Below are 23,812 nucleotides of genomic sequence, written 5' to 3' on the forward strand. Positions count from 1 at the left end.
GCAGGGCTGAGAAAAGCTGTGTGGAGAAATAGACCAGTTTGAACCAATCAGATTGCCATTTATGGAACAGGAAAATTAGAGATAGTTTTTCCATTCTGAAGACCAAGGTTCCTAGTCTGAGACCTACACATCCTGGATACATGTGGCTCCGTATCCAAGAATACTCAAAGACAGGGACAAACATGGAACTTTCTGGAATATTTGTTCGATTTGTAAACTAAGAAACATGTAATTGTCCTGTCTGAACCAAGGAAATTAGTAGAATCTCACTTTCTTTGTTTATAAAAACTGCCTGTGAGTGCTGCCTCCTCTAATGCTGGAGTCTGGAAAAACGGTGAAGTCGTGAGAGTGTTTGCCAGACTAAGAGGGAAGAAGCAGAAGCGACTTTGGAGTGAACCCCGCGTAGGACTTGTACTGCTGGAGAGAACGGCTCATGGGAGACTCAGAAAATAGCTTAATTCTAGTCTCTCCACATGGCCTTGAAATGGATTCACCATGAACATCACGGCCCAGGCACGGAACCGTCGGTCTGGCCTGTGACACTTCTGCTCAGCGTCGCCAGAGAAAAGTCTACATTGCTATCTCTTCATGAGAGGATGAAAAGCTTTCTTAAGATCAGATCCCTCGCATTTTCCGCGAGGTTCACATTTCTCTTGGTTGGTGTAATGCGTGCACACCATGGATTTATCTAGAAGATGTTCTCCAAGGCCTAATTCTCAACTGTCAGATGGAACCAGGAACACTTTTAGTGTTCCCAGCAAGCTTCTGTAATTAAGATAAAGTTTGAGGGCTGGAGGAAGAAATTGATTATGGAGATCCTTTGAGACTGTCAGTTCATTAGCTGGTGAGGGGACCCGGATGACATATTAGAGAATTGTGCCTTCAGGCTCCGCACTCTCTTTAAAGCACCCTACAGAGAGCACTTCCTGAAGCAGGAGAGGTGACGGAAGGGTGGACTAGGGACCCTTTCGGTTTGCAATGCAACCTTTAAGCAGGAATATGTGTTTACAGACATTTCTCTCAGGAGTATCTCAGAACACCCCATCATTCCCAGTCACGTGATAGCCTATCTCCTTATGATCCTGGTGCCGTCTGTAGCCATCGGAAGGAGCTGCCGTGCCATGTGTGGTGCAATGAGGTAAGAAGGATGACCTGGACGCTAAGCCTGTGACTGGGGTTGGCACTCCTGGGCTTTTCCAGGGCCTAGGCTCTAACAAAGCATCTCTTAGTGATGATCCAGATTTGCCGCAAATGCATTCCAACACAAGAGGCTATGGGACTCAAGGCAAACACAAGGACGCCAAATCTGCTCGTGATAGAAGATAAAATATGAGTCTGAGCAACTGTACCCTCATGGCTGCTGCTTGATGCTGATTCTGCAGAACGGCACGCTCTTTTCGTTTCTCGCATTCCTTGGGTAGCTCTCGTGGAAGAGCCTTGAAGACACGCTTGTGCCAACTATGCCTTCATGTTATTGAACTAGATACAGTGCGCACTGGAGTAGATCTGCACACACAGTGCAGATCCGTTCTGCCCTTATTTCCTCAGTCACCACTGCACACCAAGTCACCTCTATGAGCACTGTAGAGCGATGACATCAATGGTCACAGAGTTGCACACTGGTAAGGGAGACATAAAACACACATACGGTATTCTAGTATATTCCCACATGGTAGAAGCTGCTAAAAAAGTCTCCATCTCTAATCAAGACAGAATACATAAAAAACACAATAAAGCTTTAATAAGATATTAACCATGCTCTCCTGTGTCCTCCAACACTCCTAATCCCCCCCCCCGAATCTAAGGCCACTCTTCCAAACAGATGTGACTGTTCTATCCATGCAAGTGACTGTCCTGACACTCCCTCACTGTGCGACTTTTTAAGTGTGCACTTGTACACAATCAAGTTGTGGTGTGGAGGCAGTCTGTCACTCATCCTTGGCAGTAATTTCAGATGGTCTCCCGCCCAATCTATCTGAAGTCAGTTTCTTTGTCTTTAGTCTGTACCTAGAGCAGGCTGCTTCCAGACCCAGCATCCTTCAACTTCTCTGCTCAAAAAACGACAGGACTCCCAGCGGTCCCAGGGCACAAGATTGCACTTCTGGTGTGTTTCAGATATGGATACAATATTGATCTAGGTTTGAGCATGGCTAGCCACAGCATGAACCCAGAAAATGTATTTTTCACCTTGCCGTTAATGGGCAACGAGAGCCCTTTACGTACACCGATGAGGTGTTGGAACAGAAAATGCACCTCTGAACTGCAGACATGTCAAACACTGACAAACACCTAGAAAAAAAGGTCCCACCACTGCCATCACTTTGCAGGGCAGTGACACACAGTCTGCGGTGTCCCCGAACCCCCATGCCATCTGCAGCGAGTCCGAGACGACCGAGCCCTCTGGTATCCTGATGACTAAATGCAATGAAATGGGCAGATTTGTTAGAATCTGCTGGGGAGCCTCACGACTTGCTTAGTTCCCAAGTTCATAAATTCCTGTCAGAGCAAAAGGAGCGGCGGAAACGCGTGTGAACCAATCTACCCTAAGTGCAAATGGCAGCTTTGTTATTTGGTGTCAGAGTTACCAGTCGCACAGTGACAAGCTGCCATAACACATTTTCTTGTTCTCTGAAGAACAAGGGTTGTATTGGTTAATATTCCTGGCAGCGCTCCTTTCCATAATTTACAACAGCTAGATGCTGATAGGTTATTTAACATTTATGAAGTTAAGATGTAATCAGAAAAACCCTGATTATCTTTACAAATAAAAAAGTTAAATTATTCAACTTTTTTTTCCCTCTTTGTGGCTTCATTTCACAGCAGGTGCATACTTTACAATGGGACAAGTCAATCACGGAAGCCCTTTTTAAATCCTTTTCTAAGCAGCAGGCGCAGTAACAATCCTAAGAGTAAAAAGAAATATATAACACATATTCGGTTTGATAGCAGCATTTGCTTCAAAAGACAGCTTACACTCAGAACAGTGTCTCTACACTGGCCGCCCCGCTCCTCTGTGCTGCCGGGGCTGTCTCAATTACGTCCTTTTGTGGGGTGAAAAGTGAAGCAGGCTTCCTTCCCTTCTTTAATGATAACTGTAGGGGATTTTGACAGAGGCTGATAGCGACACCCTGCAGCCTTTGCTCCCTCCACAGATGGTGAGGGTCCCCAGAGAGGGGGCGATGTCACATCTTCTTCATGTCTATCAGCGTGATTCAGTGTCCCGCATCCTGCCACACCCATGAGTAGGGACCAGTAAATATATCTTTGTGGCTAAGTGAGTGCAAGAACCATCCTACCCAGAGACAAATGAATTTTGCTTTCTATGAACTTTGGGACTACAGATAAAATGATTCCTGGACCATTGGCTGGATTGACCTACAATTGTACTGTGGCCATTCCCATTTTCTGTATCTATAGCAAAATTATTTTTATAACTTTGAACTCGATTTTAGAAGTGATAAAATTATAATCTCCCTCTATATATATTAATTAGGTATAAAAATATAATTAAAAAATATATATACACGCACACATGTACACAGAACAGCAAACTAGATAACGATTGTTTGGACAGAAGGAGGTGATCAGCCAGCACTGTGGGGTGGAGGGACTATGAGCAGAAGATCTGACTTACAAATATGAAGATGCCATAAGTAGACTCATCATTGAGTCTACCAAATATGTGCTAAATTTAGAGCACTTAAAAATTAAATGGTTAAAAAAAATCATGAGACAATATAGCCCATGTAGGTTGCTTCTGATAGCGATGTAGTGAAAAACCTAGAGAAAGTCACAACTTAAAAAAAAATCTACATTGACCTTTCTCACTAGTAAAATATGGAAAATAGGTTGGTGTGGCGGCCCACACCTGTAATTCCAGCCCTAGTGATGCTGAGGCCGAGGATCAGCTGTGAGTACGCTTTGTCTTGGCTATGGGGTGAGACACTGTCATTAAAAACCTCAAGCAAAAGTGGAAAACAAATATAGAGACAGGAAGTTATAGCTGCTGAGAAGGGGAAGTGATGTGGGATTCTCCTCTGCATGCTGTGGATATGTTTTATTACCATTGCTTATTAAAGAAGCTGTTTTGGTCAATGGCTTAGTAGAATAAAGCCAGGCAGAAAATCCAAACAGAGATACATAGAGAGAATAGGTGGAGTTGAAGAGACGTCATGTCGCTGCCAATGAGAAAGCCGCCAGCTGCCAACCAGAATCTTACCGGTAGGCCACAGCCTCGAGGCAATACACAGATTAATAGAAATGGGTTAATTCAAAAAGTAAGAGCTAGCCAATAAGAAGCCTGATCTAACAGGCCAAACAGTGTTGTAATTAATATAGTTTCTGTGCAACTGTTCGGGTCGGGTCTGGCAGGGAATGAGCAGTCTCCACCTACAGGTGTTTTTCTCAGCAAAATGCCTAGCTCATATCAAGACTCAATAATGCAAGATACATGTACTTATTAATATGCAAATGAAACAAAAACCAGGAACTTGGTTTCTTTTCTTCTTTTGAAGTTTCCCAATCCTTGATATTTGGTAACTGCACTCAACAGTGCAAACTAAGACAATAGACAATGTTGGATAGCCCAAATGAGCGCAAGGTGACTTTTTGTTTATGAAAGCTGCCGTGAAGTTTGTTTTTAAATAGATAGTGTCCAACCCCATTCACTAAAGCTGAGACTTTAACTCAACACCCACTGGGGTGTCTCGTGTCTGTAGATGGCCCATATTGTGGCTAACTAACCTTTCATCAAAACGTGATTAATAAAAAGTATTTATGTGCCCACGCAGGATTAATTAAAATGATTTCCCAGCAGAAGCATGGTTGCCAATTCTTTTCTTTAATGGACTAAAAGATAAATGGGCAAGGGAAAGTGCCAGGGTTTCAATATTATTCCTTAAACTTAAATAACTCACCATCCTTAGTGAGAAAAAGCGCTTGCTGAATGCGGTGGTACTGTTAATTAGGACATGATTAAGGGGTGGATAGTTCAAAATATAGTCATCATCTTGATAAATTACAATGGCTCATTATTATCTGCAGAGTTTAAATAATTTTGAATGTTTGGGTTCTTAAACAGCAGGACCGGCTTCCTCTGTTCTTTCTCTGAGTAAATGGTTTATGTTCGATGAAGCCTTTGCTTTTCAATATTCTATACTTTTCCACGAATTACAGTTACATAGATCGTTGCTTTCTTTCAGTTGGATCTGTCCTGATCCAAGGTCCGGAGCTGATCTGAGGTAAGGGGACACTTGAGGAGGACACTAACCTGGCCTCTCTTGCCTCAATAACCAGCTAGTATCTTTCCAGAACTGTTTACCACACAGTGTTAAATGTTCACACCTCAGCAATGGAAGTTAAGCTACTATCATGACCCTGTCCCCCTTAAAAAGGATTTACTTATATCCTATATAATTCTTCCATTTTACTTATTTTTCTGTGTATGGGTGTTTTGCCTATGTGTATGTCTACGCTTCACGCTCATGCAGTGCCCTTAAAAGCCAAAAGAGGGTGTTGAACGCCGTGCGACTTGAGTTACAGACAGCCGTGAGCCACTGTGTCAGTGCTGGGAGTTGAACTTGGGTAATCTGGAGGCACAGCCAGTGCTCTTTCACCACTGAACTGTCTTTTCAGCACTGATTTATTTTCAGTTATATGTATATGTATATGTCTGCAGTGAGTACAGATGCCCCTGGAAGACACAGGAGGGTGTCAGAGCTAAAGTCACAGCCGCTATGAATTGCCTGAGTGGTGTTTGGGAACTGAGTTGAGTTCTAGTCCTCAGAGAGCAGTGCTGGCTCTTAACCACAGAACCGGCTCTCTCTAGCCCCTCCCCTTTTGTAAAGGCAGAACCTGTGCTTTGGGCACTATACAGGTGGCCCAAGGCCATAGGGACACTAAGTAGTGGGGCTCTGTCACCTTCTGTCCTGAAAGTTGAAAAACTGTTCAGCCACCAGACAATAGCAACAGCCTTGGCAAGCACATGTATGCGCCAAAATTTTCTTTACAGTCTCTCTATTTCTAGTGTGTGTGTGTTTGCGTGCGTGCGCATGTGTGTGTGGTGTTGAACATCCATAGAGAGAGTGGCGGTCCTTAACAGAAAAGCAAGTGTATGGTTATTTTTACTCAGTAGGGCAAGGGCATGGAATGTTTGTATTTCCTGCCTGGTAAATTGCAGACCCCTATTCACAATTGCTTTTTTCATGATGTCAGCAATTTTGCCGTGCATGTTGCTGTTCATCACCCTCCATATAAAGAGCAGGCATCTTAATGTTTTAGAGGTTTGAGTATTTTGAATTATTTCTATTGACATTTACCAGGTAAACAGGGGATAAATGGACTCAGTTTTGCCTAGGACAGAGAATACTGAACAGTGCTGTAATCCACTCTTTGATAATCTCTTCATGGGTAGTTGAGACATTTCTCAACCTACCCCATCACCACCTAGCTGGGTCTTTCTGCCCTTGCTTGCCGAGGCCTGACTATTCTGTCTGGACTCTGGGCTGTGTAGGCAGAGTCTTCTGGTTCATCCACACACTTTAGTTTGGTGACCTTTTACGCATAGAGGTCTTGCCATTTACCAGTTAATTTTCCTGCTCTTGATTTTCTGGACAAAACATCATCCTCCCAGAACCATTGTGTTTTAATCAACAACTGGTTGGTTAACTGATGGTTATCCCCTGGACCCTTTGGTTATCACTTCGTAATACAGAGTGCTTATCTCATGCGTTTGCAAGACTTCCAGTGAAAAACTCAAAGCTTTGGATTGAAGAGTTGAACCAAAGGCAGGAAGGAATTCCAAAGGCGGCAAGTGAATAGATTCGAATTTGAATCCTGGCAATGCCTGATGACCTTGAGCATATGATGTTATTATTCCACAACTCAATTCCTACGATGGGGATTACCTCTTAGCGCTTGCCTAAGGATTAACTGGGGCCTGGGAGTGTCTGGCACACAGTAGGATTTAAGAATTGTGCACTCATGAGATCAGCTCTCACTATCACAGTTACCTCTCCCTGGGTGCCCTCACTCCTTTTATCAGAAGATTTATTGATACCATCTACGATGTAGTTTATCGATAGCATTGGAAACATAATTTAAAAACCTGAAATGCAGTTAATTACCTAGGTAATTCTTCTGTTGCCAAACAACCACGTAGACTATTTGCTCTGAGCCACTTACTTGCCTGAGGTTACTCTGTCCATATATTGATCACCACAAAATGCAGGTGAAAAGAAATCAACTAATTCAATCAATATTTTGGCTTTGTACATTCACGTAGAGAAGCCACTGATTTCTGTCTTCAGGAAGTAGTGTTGCTGACCACTGTGGTTTGGTGTGAGAGTCAGTTGCTAAACTTGGTGGCACATTTGAGTCATGGAGAGATTTTTAAAAAACCAACGAACCAACCAACCAATCAACCAACCAATCAACCAACCAACCAACCAGCCAGCCAGCCAGCCAGCCAGCCAGCCAGCCAGCCAGCCAACCAACCAACCAACCAACCAACCAACCAATCAGCAAGCCAACCAACCAAACAACCAACCAACCAACCAACCAATCAGCAAGCCAACCAACCAACCAACCAATCAGCCAGTCAACCAACCAACCAACCTACATTTCTAGCCTGCATCTCAAGAAAAGAATTTTCCATGAGCCTGAAGTGTTTTTCTTTTTGGATAGAATCTCATGTAACCCAGGCAGGCAGACTTCCAAATTCCTACACTGCTGAGGATGACCCTAAACGTTTGATCCTCCTGGCTCTGCCTCCAGAGTACTAGAAGTATTTGAGTCAAGTCCGGCTTAAGTGATACTTAGAGATGGGACCCAGGGCTTTCTGTGAGTTCCCAACTGAGACACCTCTTAGTTTGAGGATTTACTTTTGAATAAGATCACCAGGGATTCCAAAGTCTGGTCACGGTTAGAAACTACAGATCTGGGCTTTTTGACTTGCTTACTATGTCTATGGTGCAATCGTTCTGAACTTCAGAATATGGGGCAAGATCTAGAAAATTCCTGTAAATAGCTTTGCTTGAAACAAGTTTGCTTCCCTCCTGCCTAAAACGTACATTTGTGAGTACTCAGAATGGAAAAAAAAAACCTCATGATTTCCCCAGTCATGAGGCGCTCTCTGATAGGATCCACTTCACATGATGCACAGAAGCATGGTCACCTGATGCATCCTGAGCTTGGAATCCTTCCTGGCACCAGAAAAATTATGTTTAAGATTTTTAATCTTTCTGTATATGACAATGTTTCTGTAATGGATTTTATGCATCTAAAATAGTGACAGGTCTGAAAATTGTAGATTTGTTAACAACTGGTTAAATGGTCAGAGTCAGCTTGCAATTCTCCATTTTCTTAGTCTAGGCTGAATGGAACTTTCTACCAAGCTTGAGGGAGGAAAGATAAATGTTACATTTTATAAGCCAGGTTATCTTTTCTTCCATAATGAGACTTCCCTTATTGAAAACATTATATATCCAACATAAAAATGTGATATTGAATTCAAAGCAGAAAATGACACAGTGTTAGGAAATTTGAGGAATATCTTGAAATTTTTTTTAACACTGTACTGTACTAAGGGCTTTTAGCATTTTGAAAATGAAGGTATTAAGTCTGAGGAAAAGCTAGAGAAAATAAATTTTGAAGGTGAGTGTGTGTGTGTGTGTGTGTATGTGAGTGTGTGTGTGTGTGTGTGTGTGTGTGTGTAGGTGTGCAAGCATATGTCAAGATGTGGCCATGGAGGTCAGAGGACAACTCTAACTATAGTTCTTGTTTTCCACCTTGTCTAGGCAGGGGTCTCTTGATTCTGCTGTTCTGTGTATTCCAAGATAGCTGCACTCTGAATTCCATCCAGCTCTTCTGCCCCTACCTCCCGAACCTTGCATGGGAATGCTAGGATTATAGGTGTGCACTATATCAAACTTTTTATGTGGGCTCTGGGGAAGAAACTCAAGTCATTAGGATTACATAGCCAGGCTGGTGCCTTTTCCTGATGAACCATTTCTTGGGTCCATAAAATAGGTGGAAATGAGTTATTACAATTATAAGATTATTAATATCTATAGACTTATCACATAAACCAGGTAATAAATGCCAGTTACATAAATGACATAATTTTACCTTTCTAATAGTTCTACATGTAAATACTGATACCAGGACTATTAATCAGAAGGGGCCTAAGAAATCACCATAGACTCAACAGAATGACAAGAATTAAAACAAACCTTTCAATAATAATTCTCAGTATTAAAAGTCTTAGTTCTCTACTGAAAAGACTCAGACCCCCAGATTTGGACTAGCACATAGATTCTATGTTTTTGATGCCTCTGGGACAAACACCTCACCACCAAGGATGGTCACCACATTAGGGTAAAAGGCTAGATAGCAGGATTCTAAGCAAAAAGAACTGAGTGTGAACAGGAATTGCTATTCTAATATCTGTGAAATTGCCTTGAAGCCCAAAACAGAAGTAAATGTTATCATGTGGTGCTCAACAACAGAACACTCTAAGAGGACCTTAAAATTATAGACACACACACTCACCAACCATGATGCACACAGTTTCACAGGACAATCTACGTCTAAAACCACAGACCAACACCAGCACAGTGATGGGGGGTGACGTCAGTACTCCACTGCCACCAACAGACAGATTATTCAAAAACCCAAAGAAACATTAGAGTTAAATGACATCCTGAATCAAATAAATAAATCTAAATTTAATAAATCCACCAAATCAAAGAAACATACTGAACATTCTATTTCAACAAAACTGGTCAGAGTTTCTTACATCAGAAGGATTTTACACACTTTTAACAGTGTACCTTTACATATCTTTACGAGTGCATAGCATAAGCTTGGCGGTGGTGGTGCACACCTTTAATCCCAGCACTCGGGAGGTGGATCTCTGTGAGTTCGAGGCCAGCCTGGTCTACAACAAGAGCTCGTTCCAGGACAGGCTTCAAAGCTACAGAGAAACCTTGTCTCAAAAAACAAACAAACAAACAAACAAACAACCACAAAAAAGAGTGCATAGCATAGCTTTTCTTTTTAATTGTGGAAAAGTTTTTTTTTAGACTATAGTTTAAAAATCTAGTTAGAAAATTTCATAGTATCTATTAATAATTAGCTGTTCTACAAAGCAATCAGGTGTTGTTACATGTATATATTATTAATTAAATTTTTCTTTGAGATTTCATAAACGTATATGATGAGTTCTGGGCATTCCCACCTGTCCCGTTCCCTCTCAACTCCCCCGCACTGCCGTTGTTTTCTTGTCTACAAAAGTTCCTTCCCTACATCCACATCTTCTCGTTTTGCTTTGTGACCCAAGCTCTCCACACTCCCAATACACTCAGGAGATCTTGTCTTTTCCTGCTTCCCATGTAGATTAGATCCATGTGAGCCTCTCTTAGGGGCCCAGCGGAGCTATTTTTAACAGTGTGCTGGGCTGAGCCATGGTTGAACTTAGACGAATGGCATTTGTTTCAGTTTCAATTTAAGAGTAGAGAAGATCAGGGGCTGAGGCTCCTTGGAGTGCATACTTGGCATATGTAAAACTGGAGGTTCTATTCTGGTACCCCAAAGTGCTTAAGATCAGGTTATATAGCCTAGTGGTAGATGGTAGTTTCTTATATAGTGTGTGCAAAGCCCCAAGTTCTATCTCTAGTACTGAAAATAAAATAAAATATTTTCAAAGTGAATTTTAGGCCTATAATCACTTTTAAATTTTGCTTAACCACTTGTGCTCTATGTTAAAAGATAGAGATAATTTCAGTCTCTCTCTCTATATATATGTATGTGTGTGTGTGTGTGTGTGTGTGTGTGTGTGTGTGTGTGTGTGTGTGTATGTATGTGGGGGTTGTATGCTTGCACACATAGAAGCCAGAGTCAATGGAAGGTATCTTTCTCTATCCTTCCCCACCTTATTATCCGAGACAGTCTTTCTCCAAGCCCAGAGCTCGGAGATTGAGAAAGAATAGCAGGTTCCAAGCCTCAGGGATCATCCTGTCTTTGTCTTCCCCTCTCTGAGATTATGGTCCATGCTATCACACGCGGATTTCTTACATGGTTGTAGAGGATTCGACCTCAGGTCCTCAGGTGAGGATGAAAAGATCTCTACCCACTGATCTGTTCAGTTTTTTAGTTAACTTCTGTAGTGTCTGTTTGGTCAGGATTTTACCCAAGGATTATACTTATATCAAAATTTAATAATGCATTAAATCGCCAAAGCGATTTGGCATTGACTAAATGGACTAACGAAGGCTCACTGAGCAGAGAGGCAACCTCCAGCATTATCAGCAGTCACCATGCTAAGCTCATAGTGAGAACAGGATGTTGCCTTTCAACGTCCCTTGCAGCCATACAGAAAGAAACCCTTTAGGCCAGTGAGTCAACCCCACGATTCCTGGGAAAAGGGTGCCCAGCGTGGTTATAATCTCTGACTTGCCTTGGATATATAGGTATGAGTACACAGACAGTGCTTTTAGAATTCTGAATTCCAAAATTGCCCTGCTTTGGTAGAGAGGCAGATAGATGTATGTATCTACATATTTATATAGGTAGATATGCATGCATGTATACACATGTACAAATATATATTAAGATAATTTGAATGAGAAATGTCCTCATAGGCTCAAGCATTTGAATGCTTGGTCCCCAGATAGCATTGATGTTTGGGAAATTTATGGAACTTTAAGCAGCTGGAGTCTTGCTAGAGGAAGTTTGTCACTAGGGGTGGGCTTTGAGGGTTTATAGTCATATACCACTTCCGGTTCACTCTGCTCTCTTGGCTTCCTGCTGTCATGTGTCCCTTAACATCATGGATTCTCCTTTTGAAACCTTAATCCAAATAATTTTTTTAAAACTACATTTCCATCCTTATCTCCAACAGCCAGTTTCCACTAAACTATGAGAGAGAGAGAGAGAGAGAGAGAGAGAGAGAGAGAGAGAGAGAGAGAAGACAGAGGGAGGGAGGAGCTATTCCTTTTTTTTTCTTTACCTGAGGCTGTCCATGCCACACATATGGAATGAGAGTCCAGTGCGGTGACATTATACGGGGGACGGACGTCTTCTGGGGTCCACATAAGCATCTGAACAACAAAATCCTTGCTCACACCGCTGCCACCTCCAGTTTTTGCTTCTAACTTGTTAATGTACCTGAAGAAATGAAAGTTATAACAAGCTGATTTTGAGACTCTGTGGCAATGTTTGCTGGCTTCCCAACCTGCTGTTTTGCCCTGAGTTGTAATACTTTTTGGATTTCTTCTATGAGAAACGTTACTGTGAGTTTGGTCATTGTGTCTAGCATAGAGCGTGCTCCTTTCTAGAGCATCATTACTGCTGCCTCCCAACTCCATGGTGAACCCCGTCGTCACTCATGGCTTTTCCTGAGAATTTCAGGAACATCTTGGGGTGTGCTACTGGGCTGTGAAAATTCAATTTAGTCTTTTCTATTTCTAAATGGGTTGAATTTTTAGGGAGATTCATTTAGAGGCAGAGATATTTAAATTGATCTGTTATTTTCCACAATAAAACTAAATTATTCTCTATTCTCTGCACTGAAACATCTGTTGACGTAAGGTTTATCTCGTGTCTGCTGAGAAATGAATGGGAATGAATTGCAAATGTGTGGCTAAGATGACTCCTGTAGACAGAGCAGAGCAAGTGGAGGGGAGATAAGAAGTGGTCGCTGATGGGAACAAGATTCTCCTAATCTCTTTAGCTGCTAACTTTGGAATGTAGGTTTTAACCACCATTTGATAATTTTTGAAATTGGACAATGAATTTTGTATAATTAAATTTCTCATGCTTTCACGTCAAATAGAGGACAAACTATTGGATTTCATGTAGGCCGAAAGCAACCACCCAGTACTCTTATTTGCTACAGCACAGCTGATGAACAAGGAGATGAATTCGATAATTGGGTAACATTTCAACGGGAGGTGTTCTTTCTCGGCCTTGAGCAACTTAGAAAGTTTCCAGTGTGGTTGGCAAAGTTTCCCTCATGTCACCTGCTGTTGAGTTCCAGGTTTTTATCAGTGAATTCTCTTCATCAATGCCACCCACGAGAAGCAAGCTTCCATTACGCCTCAGCTGATAATGAGAAATGAGGCCATTGGGCTTTTCTGGAGGATTCCAATGTAATTCCACGGTTGTAGAATTGATGATAATGTGTCGAGGTGTCACCCAAACTCCTGGCAAACATGACACAACGCGCTTTTATTGTGAGGATAAAATACATGCCTCGTGAAATGGCACAGCTCCCTCCACGAGCCAGCTAGCCTTTATCTGTGGGTTAAAGCAATCTCACTGCGGAAGAAACAGACACGTATTTCCTGTACTTTGGGGGAGAAACATGTCACCAAGCACAGATTTGCTCTTCCTCTGGTTTTCCTTTTGAATGTCACACCACTGGCTGTGGGAAGTTTCTGTGGCTCGGGCATCGCTCTTGCTGTAATTCAATGAAGAGTGGAAGAAGAAATGTGGGCATTTGAAACTCTGGTGCTCTTTGGGTTATGCGGACGGAAGCACATCAGGTATTTATTGGAATTATACTGGTCAGTGAGTTAGAATGTCTACTTCCCTCTTTTACTGCGGGTTACGCATGTCCATTTTCTCTGGAATACTTTCTGGCCCCACTTCCCAGGTCCTCAAGATTCTTCAACTGTCTCTGTAAACACCGGAGTGTCTTAGAGTCCCAGGCTCTCTCTTCCCTTTGCCATTCTCTTCTCCCCCCACCACATCCTCTTCTCTCTCTGTCCTCCTCCTCCCAAACTCTCTTGATGATCTCTCTTGCTCGCCTCTGCTGAGGGCTCCCCAAGGCACATGCGACACTAATTCTCCCCTGGGCTTCAGACTTATGAACCCGATTGTTTAGGTCACATTGTCATTTAGATACTTAGAAATCAAAGGCTCAAAGCATCAACATTGGAACTTTTAATTTTCCTTCTACAGTTGATATAGCTCCAAGCCTGTCCACTGACTAATTTTTTCAGGCAAAACACACAAACAGGATTATCTCAAGGTACTCCCCACCCCTGTACTCCTGTCTCTGAGCTCTGCAGACCCTACAAAGCTCCTGTCTTCACGGCTGTCACTCTGGCCTTTCCTACATGTCTGTACTAGCATCTTGTCTTTTGCAGTTCTGGGGACTAAGCCCAGGGTCGGTGATGCGGGGATTATCTGCTCTACTATGAGACTGTACCCCCAGCCATATCTCAACTTGAAAGCTTGTCTCTGTACCTTGGATTCACTATGCAGTTAGAGACCAGCCTTGAACTCCTCTTCCCTAGTGCTGGTTTACAGGTGTGTGCTGCTGCTTCGGGCTGCCTTTGCTGTAAGTCTTGGCTTTCTCGAGATGCCCTTGAAATTCTCTCAGCACTCTCTGATTATTTCATATATATTAGGAAATACACAACTAATTTTTTTATATCATTCCCTCCCTATCATGGCCTCTGTGGTCCTGATTTCCTGTCATGGTCTCTACTTCTCTACCCCTAGTCCCCTAGTCTACAGTTGTCCTCATTTATGGTCCTCTGATCACACCCTTTTCTATCTCCAGAATGCTTCAGGCTCAGTTCTTCCTGTTACTAGGGTTTACATTTCCCCTGGGGACGTCTGCTTTAGACATCCTAGGTTGTGCATTTTATTTGCTCAGTCCTCCATCCATGCAGCTTGCTTGAAGTTTACTGTCTTATTCTAGCATCTTCAAGGGGGTCCTGACTCAGTTTCCAGCACACACCCCTTTCTAGTTCCCTCACAATCCTGTGACATCATGATCATTGCTTTCTTTGATGTGCTACTTTCTTACTCTGTTACGACTGAACGGTCCACCCACCCCTTTGCCTGCTTTAAAGCAAAATTATTTCCTCGGAGGCAGGGATCTTCAGTCTTACTTCTCAACATGTATCTATGAATAGCAAACTAATATGGGCAACATATCTCTTGACAATGTTACATTAGACAGTCTAGACAGTTATGGAAATCAGAGTTGGCCGTGATAAGACTCATTGCTTCATAGAGTTGGGTCTTCAGCAAAAAGATTAAAATATATACAGAAATAGTCACAGTTCAAGGTCTATCCTTAATTATTCTTTTAAAAATAATGGTTTTAGACTTACTTTTTCTTTTATGTGAGTGTCCATTTGCATACATGCATGTGTATCATAATTACAGTACCCAAAGAGGGCAGGAGAAGACACTGGCTGCCCTGGAAGTAGCGATACAGGTGACTGTGAGCCACTATGTAGATGCTGGGAACTGAACTGACATCCTCTTTGCAAAGAGCAGCAAGTGCTCTTAGCCACTGAGCCATCTCTCCAGCCCCCTCAGCACTCACAGAAGCGGGTGGAGAATCTGGCTGTAGGATGGAGGGTCTACTGAAGGTGATTGTGCCCTGAGCAGATCTCACACCCTCTCTAAGGGGCTCTAACACCACCCATTCAATTAGGCTCCCAGCAATCAATAGCTTCTGGCTGAGAATGTCTTCCAAGCAAGTGACTCAGTGAAAAGTAAGCTTCTGGCATTTTTAGAAGGAAAAAAATGTTCAGGACTTTCAAACACAATTTATTCAGCAGCACACTGCAGAAAGAAAACAGTCTGGATGGATTTCAAAGGGCCTCACGCACACCGGCATTCAAAGAGCAACTGATTTCTGAGAAGAAAGCTGTCTGTCTTGTTCTCCCTCAATGCTGGATAGAGCGCACACCAAGGCCTAGTGTCTCTGCCAACAGCTTCGAACAATTTAGAGTTCAGGCTTCAACGGCACATGAGCTTGTAGATTCAGGCGATGAATCACCAAGGTTTAATCTGATTCTCTGTAGCTCATCTTTCTGTCCTTGAAGGATATATTAGAAATCACCAAGGAACGGCTGAGGTGATGGACAGTGGGCAGGATACTTGCCGCTCAAGTGTGAGGACCAGAGTCTGAATCCCCAGCACCCGCATAAAGACTGATGGAGCAGCCTCCCTGCAATCTTATCTTCAGGGCCGTCGTAAGAGATCCTTGGAAAAAGCTAGCTAACTACGGGAACCAGATCTGCAAGCTCTAGATTCAAGTGAGAGCACTCACTGGCCCTGTGGGCTGGAGGGCGGCTGCTAAGCTATCTGATGTCAATGTCTGGCCTCAACATATATGCATTCGCTCATGTGTCCACATGCATGTATGTATGCTCACACACACACAAACACATATGCACATGTGTACACATACACAAATGCTGTGCACATATACACAGACAAAAAAAATGCCAAAAAACGAAAAAAGCCATAGCTTAGTTTCCAGTATGTACTCTCAAAGTAGCCAATGCATAAGGAGGTTTGAATGAAACAAAAGGGATCTGAATTTTGGAGTTGTTTCATGTTTTCAACTAAAGTCATTTTTTTCCCATGTGTTCAGCTCCATGGAATCTGGTAACAACCACATGGCCACAGATTTAACTGGGAAGATGCAGTTTCAGTGTGTAAATAGTGGATAGTGAATGCTATATATTTATCTGCAGGGTGGGTTTGGGCTGTTATTACCTTAACAATTTCAAGACATAGTTGATAGAGTTAAGACCCACTTGAGGGAGTGCCAGGTATGAATTTGCCCCCCTTCTTCTGCTACTCTCCAATTGCAGCAATAGCACCAGAAAACAGATTCTATTCTGATTCTATTCTGTGTAATAGAGGGCAGATCTGAGACAATCCCAGGAGGAATGGATGGAAGGAAGAGAACCGAGCCCTGATACCAGGCTAGGGCTCACCAGGTAGGAAGTATGGGGACCAGAATAAGAAGGGAGACTTTAGTAGCTGTTCTGACACACTGACTACCAGAAATGCTGCTTCTGGATTTGTTTTAAATTGGTCTTGAGTTTTGTGTATTAATACCCATGTCTTAAGTTCCTGCAAATGCCCGTTAACTAAAATTCCCCATGTTTATTGTGAATTGGCTTCTTGAAATCTGTTGGTGAAAGCCAGTTCTGCATGAGTTCATCACGTTAAGGATGCGCAGGTTTGCATAGTTAGACTATTGGCTGGTTTACTCAGACGTCTACATCCCTTTCTCTGTTAGGTACTGGGGATGTGGGGATAAAAGGCATCCTCCTTACTCCTCCAGCTTATCATGCCATGGTAAACGCAGACTTGTGAGGACAAATGCTATGACGTGGGATGGTTGGTGCTTAGAAGTGTGGGGGCAGAGACAGCACGCAGGAAGGCGTCTCGGCACAGACTGTGGGGTGAGATCAGGAGAGGTAGGAAGGAGGTAGTTCTAGGGGACGTTCCTTTAAGAAGAGTCAACACGGGGCAGCATGTGAAGTCTGATGAAATCTACATGGAGCCTCACAGAAGTGGAAAGGCATTTGGGGTGATGAATACTGAAAAATGACTCCCCATTTCACGGCATGTGGTCAACCACCATTGAACAGAGGGAAAATTCGAGGCATCTGTTTGCTATAGAAATATGACAAGGATTTGCTTCCCTGGAAGGAAATTAGATTTTAGGGAGCTGGATTAACAGGAGAGATGCCCCTTTTGACATGGGGGAAGAATCATGAGGGGACATGAGAAGACTGAGAACCCCCTATTGGAGAGGACCCTGGTTAGGAGGAGCCGGAGAAGTTAGAAGGATGTGAACAAAGGCAGGGGCAGAAGGGATGGAAAAGAAGAATGAACTGAAAAATTAAAACTTGCAGTCAGCACGATTTATGAAGAATTACGTGTTGTGTATGAAGAAGATGGAAGTTTAAGAGCAGCAGGGGAGGGGCTGAGGTGGTGGGCATTGGTGGTACCTAAGAGAAGAAAACAGGATGAAAGGCAAGGCAGGGAGGGTGAGAAGTGGGGTGAGAGAGGACTGAGCACTGAAGACGGAAGGTCTCACAGTACCGCAGATGCACAGACCTCCTGCCCACAGGGGCACCCAGTGAGGGCTTAGCCTTGGCAGCTCTCAGTCTTTATAAGAAGGCAAAACCGTTACCCAAGATCTAGACTATGTGTACTGAGTACAGGAAAGGTCAAGGGGTAGGAAAGAGGAATCGGATGAGCCCAAGGCAGACTGGGTCTACTTTCCCTTTTCTTTCCCCGGTATTGATGCTACAAGAAAGTTGGGCTACAGTTTTGCCCGAGTTCACCCTAAGATGAGTTGATCTTAGTGGGCAACAGGAAAACAGGGTAATAGCCCGACCCGGGTTCTTCCCACTATTGGATAAGGAGCCACAATTTCCGGTGAGGATAAGACTGTAGAGAAGCGTGTCCAGTCTTCCTGAGACCGTCCTGCGCACTAACACTTTATGTTTAGATGTGAGCAAGAGCAGAGGAAAGAACACGGTTTTCTTTTCATTTTTCCCACGTGCCCTCATTACTCTCAAATCGTAGACTTTCAAAGTGGGTCTGACTTGCTGTAAAAGTGATATTTCATAACCAAATGTCCTTGGGTTAGTAATGTAAAGCTTTACTTTTATTATTTTAAATTATGAATGTGTATGTGTGTACATGCACGTGCATGTGCATGTGTGCGTGCAGGTACTTTTGGAGGCCAGAGATATCAGACCCCTGGAGCTGGAGTCACAAATGACTGTGAGCAGCCTCAGGTGTGTGCTGGGAACTGAACTCAGTGCAGTTTTGGAAGAGCAGTAAATGCTCTTAACCACTGAGCCATCTCTCCAGCCCAAGTTAGTAAATGGAAGGGGTATGTTAATGTCATTGATGACTGACCCCTTTGCAGTCCCTAAGCACTGGGATGGTGTTGGCTCCCTGCAGAGGTTACCCAGGAAGGCACACACACAGCCAGAGACTGTATCTGAAGCTATGTTGCTTCCCAGAGGGAAACCTTCTTTCTTTGCAGTTATTTCTGGGGAGGGAAGAGTGCAGACTGTTAAAAAGCATAGTGAGGCCATTTCTTACAGCACAATCCCCTGTTTCATCTAAAGTCATAATTTTCAAGGCTTCTAGACCCTTTCAAAAACTTTATAAGGGGAAGTGGAGAAATAGCTACATTTAAAAAGTAACTTAAGCATATGAGTTTGGTGACTAAACCAACGCCAGAGACCCCCTACTTTATCAGGCTTGAGTTTTAGCCAAAGCGGGTTGGTAACACTGTGGCGATCACCCATTATCATCAGAGTATCCATTTGATGGCTGACCTTTCCAAAAAATCCACCGCTGCTTTCTTCCCTTCCTAGGAACACCAAGCTCTCTGACATGAAGCATTCTTTATATAGAGAAGATCATTAGTGAACTCCTAGAGAGGAGCCATATGCCCCATATGTGGAATTTTCCATTTTATTCCCCATTTACTGGTAGGAAGTTTAGGTCTAATATTCCAAGGTACAACAGAAAAGTAATGAACAAGTGGTTTGGGACCCTGTCATGGCAACGGACACCACGCTCCTCCTTAGCTGTTTATTTATGTTATGTTTTGATTTCTCCATCTCTAAAACAGGCCAATAATAAAGATTAACGAATAGGAGATCCCTACCACAGGCTACTGAGCATATTTTCTTCCATAAAGTAAATGACATCATACACTCCAGGTCCCAACCCACAGGGGATCATTGTCGTCACAGGGACAGTAATTCCAATTTTTTTCCTAATGTGTTTTGTATATTTATTAATCACTAGCAATGAGTGGACTCATCTGCAACCATTTTTACACACAAAGCAATTGCCATTGCTCTCCAGCATCTCTACATGAACATATCACCCAATTTCCGAGGTGTGCTTTAATTTAGCAATCCTCCGCCTCAACAATATTTGAATTGCTCTGCACATTTTGGCATGAAGTAAAATGATGCTTCCACGGCATCCTGACACAGGGCCCCTTCTGTGCGTATGGATGAGCTTCAGGCATAAATAATGAAATCTTAACTGCTGTGTTAAGAAATTAAGATTTTGAATTTAACAGACAATACCAATCTGTCTTCTATAGAGGAAGGTGGGATCTCTCTGGTGGCATGTCTCCCCCATTATGTGTGTGTGTGTGTTTGTGTGTGTGTGTGTGAGCGAGTGCGTGTGCGTGCACGCACACACATGCACATGTAAAATCTCTGTTCCTGAGGCTCAACCGCAGCCTATCCGCATCATAAAATCGTTCTCTATGTTTGTGGTAGGTTTTCATCTCTCCCTCAGATTATGTTCTTTGCACACACACCTAGTAATTCTGTTACTATCATTCTTATTTGGTTTTACTTTCTTGAAGGCAGAGACTTTTTGTCCAACTTAGCAGTGGGGTTGCTACTTGTTCACTAGTAAAGGGTCTATTGCTTGAGATTTTGAAGAGCTTAAGCATGTATTTTTCCCCATGAAAAGCAAATCTCAAGGACATAAAGAATTTCAAGAACTTTACTGTGACTGGCAGTGTGTGGTTTACTCAATCCTGTAGAAGGAGGGGACATGGAATATTATTTTGTTTTAGCCCATCAGTTTTATTCCTCCTGCCTTGTTTGCTACAGAAGAGCTTATACAGTTAATTGAAACAGCACATACAAATGTTTTCTCTGGACCACAGATCCGTCCTGGTTACCTTGAGGGGCAGCCTGCAGGGTCTGACCTACAGAGGGCTCACTGGAGGTGCATCCGGCAGATGTAAAAGCTGCGAGGGTGAAGCTGTAGTTGGTGTATGGCTGGAGACCTAAGAAGAGCCAACAAAAATAAGGCACAGCTTGAGAGGGGTATTCTTTAACAATTAAGCATCGGCAGTTGGCTGCCGAGTTGTAGATGTTCTCTGCAAGCATCTAGACTCCTTTTCAGAATACAGGTTCCTGCTCCCAGGGTGAGAACCCACAGCCCCACCCAGGCCAGGCAGGAACCCACGGCCCCACCCAGGCCAGACAGGAAACCAGAGCCCCACACAGGTCATACAGGAACCCAGAACCCCACACAATCAGTTCCTCCTCTCAGATCCCCCATACAAAATGTCATTTGAAACTGTCCCACTTTTTTTGCACCAGAACATTCCACATCCCCATAGCCCGTTCCATCTTGAAGAGCACCAGGGTTCCTTCCCGTTTTGTTTGAAAGTCCTTCCTATACCATGAAGAGCCATTCCTGCCGCTTCCACCCTTGGGGACCCATAGAACCAATCCAGTTTCCTTTCCATATTGCTTGTTCATTAAATATTTGTAGACAGTTATCAAATCGCCGAGTGTTTTCTTCTCAAGACTAACCACCCCAGCTCCCGCGACTGCCCCTCCAGAGTAGAGGGGTAGAAAACACTTGACAGGAAGGTTAGATGCATCATTATCTAGGCTCAAGCCATATTCAGTTCTTATTAACAACCAGCTACAACTTTTAGGAAAATAAAAAGCCAACCCTGCACCTTTTTACCAGGCGTATTCATGGGCCACCATTGTTCTTTTCTGTCAGACGCACGGCTTTTGTCTTTCCACACAGACAGAGGATATTTCAATGAGGGCAAAGCACTTATTTACTTCCTCTGCATTTATAAAAGAATACGGCTCAGTAATTCCCCAGGAGGGCCTCAGAGGGAACAAAGAATGACTTGATCTATTTATGACAGAAGTTGTCCATGGTTATATGTCACTGCTCTGTGGCTGATGACCTTGGCCAAGTTGCCTAGCTTCTCTTTGCCTTGGTCTACTGATCTGTAAAATGGGGAATCACTATAGCATGTAGCTTATATGAGAAGACCAAATGGGATGGCAGGTAGTGCTTTATATCAGCAGGAGTAACATTAAGGCTCGCGGCGTTCAACAAGAAGTAGACTGACGCTTACAAGGTCTTTTCTGGATTCTCGAGGGAAGCCAATACCAAAGCATTCTCAGAAAAATAAAGACCTGTGCTTTGTCAACCATCAGATCGTTAAGCTAATTTACAGAACCCACTCTGTGGTATTATCTATGTTTTCCACAAGATTCCAGCTACATTTTGGCACATTTTATACTTTCAATGACATGGTTCTTCCTCCAGATTTGTTTCCACGTTATCCCGTCACTTCATGTAGATTGCCTGAGGTCTACATTTGTTTTTGTTTTTTGTTTTTTTTTAATAGATTTCAACTACTTTAAACAATACACTAATCCCTGTGTATTTTATCTCCTGAAATAATTCTCTCCCTGCATAGCCTTCTGTATCTCTGGAGCACTACGTGTCTTTTTCTTGCCTTTCTTGCTATGGTTCAATTGCCGAGTCAGGACCTGGCTTTGCCTATCAGTGTTTCCTGCCAACAGCGATGACCCACAGTAGGTGCTTGCTAAATGAATGGAGGTGTCAGCCCTTGGATTCACTCAGGACTGGAGTGCTGGTTAGGAGGTCTCTGAGGAAGTAGTGACCTGAGGTACCTGGAGCTCCTTGTCATCCAGCCACAGGGCCTTTTCTGTTTCCTTATGGACTTAGCGATAAGATGCAAGTACTTACTTGATTATAATCTTCCATTTGGTTGTCAGGGAGGATTTACATAATTTTCTTATTTACCTGATTTTTAGATCAGGAATACGACTAAAGATGTAAACCATTCCCAAGTCATACAGCTCTGATGAGAGCTTACAGGAAACCACTAAGCTAATAAAACACAAGAACTCAGAGAAAACAGAAAGGGACACCCAGGAACAGAAGTCAGAGGTCACAATGGCAGGCTGGTCCACAGGCATTTCTGCCCACAGTGTTTATCTTGCTTTCTTTTTTTTAAATTCTCCTTGATTTTTAAACTGTTTGTTAAATAATAATGTTATCAATGTAATTTATGAGTAGTAAAGTTTTCTACATTGTTTTTTAGATGCAAGTGAGGACACATGGAGGGCTGGAGGGAAGGATCAAAAGTTAAGAGTACCTGCTGCTGTTCTAGTTTGAGTCCTAGCATCGACGGTGAGCGGCCTGCTCCAGCTCCCAGGGGTCAGATATCTCTGGCATCACTGAGGACCTCCATGTACCAACACACACACACACACACACACACACACACACACACACACACACACTTAAAAATAAAACAAAACTTTTAAAAAAGTAACAACTTATTTGTGGGCAGTCTATCTTTCAAGACTATTTTTCCAGAAAATTCCCCAACAACAACAAAAAATTATAACCCCATTTCTTTTTGTCCTCTTGTGTTCTGGCTGTTTAGTTTCAGATGAGCAGTAGGTGCTAAGGACAGTTTTAGAATGGACATTAGAAGAGAGAACACGTCATCAGAGAGGTGTGCCAAATTTGATGAGATGAACAGGATATTTGTAATACAGAGGTTAGGAAGAAAATCCATGGCTGTGGAAAGAAACTGTCATTTCTTGCTGATACAGCAAATCCACAAAATGGCCATATGAACCAATGTTATTAATAATTATTAACATTAATGGAAAAACAGGGATATTTGGGGTATTAAAATTTGACTCCAATGTCTTACCCTGGAGACAAATCAATTTCAAACAGGTTGTTCTAGTTGGTTTTTTGTTGCTGTGATGACCAGAAGTTACTTAGGGCAGAAAGGGTTTATTATGTCTTGCAGGTTAGAGTCTACCATCAAAAGAAGCCCGAGAAGAAGCTCAGTCAGGAGCCTGGAGGCAGGAACTGAAGCAGAGACCATGGAGGAATGCTGCTTTCTTGCTTACTCTGTCTAGCTCACTCGGCTACCTTTCTTAAACAGCCCAGGTACAACCTGCCCAGAGTAGGCTCCACATACAGAAGTCTGAGCCTTCCAGCACTCCCATCAATCAACAATCAAGAAAATCTCCAGAGACCTGATCACACACCAATATGATGGAGACAGTTCCTCAGTTGAGAGTCTCTCCTCCTCTGTATGTCTAAGCTTGAATGCACAACATCTGTGGCAGAGATCAAAGACATAAAATGTGAGACCCCCACACCCAGAAGC

The 23,812-nt window shown here is 43.0% G+C and overlaps 1 protein-coding gene across 1 annotated transcript in view; it reads right to left on the reverse strand.

The window, feature by feature from the left end:
* Ush2a (usherin) overlaps positions 1–23,812 on the reverse strand; it is a 683,507-nt gene that overhangs the window by 100,726 nt on the left and 558,969 nt on the right. The window contains 6 exon segments of the mRNA XM_087905997.1: positions 2,309–2,415; positions 3,039–3,227; positions 12,008–12,165; positions 13,020–13,053; positions 13,056–13,202; positions 20,510–20,617. Coding sequence (XP_087762123.1) covers positions 2,309–2,415; positions 3,039–3,227; positions 12,008–12,165; positions 13,020–13,053; positions 13,056–13,202; positions 20,510–20,617 — 743 coding nt within the window.

This window comes from Myodes glareolus, chromosome 5 (assembly GCF_982192425.1).
Source record: "Myodes glareolus chromosome 5, mMyoGla1.1, whole genome shotgun sequence".
In the NCBI taxonomy this organism is placed as follows: Eukaryota; Metazoa; Chordata; class Mammalia; order Rodentia; family Cricetidae; genus Myodes; species Myodes glareolus.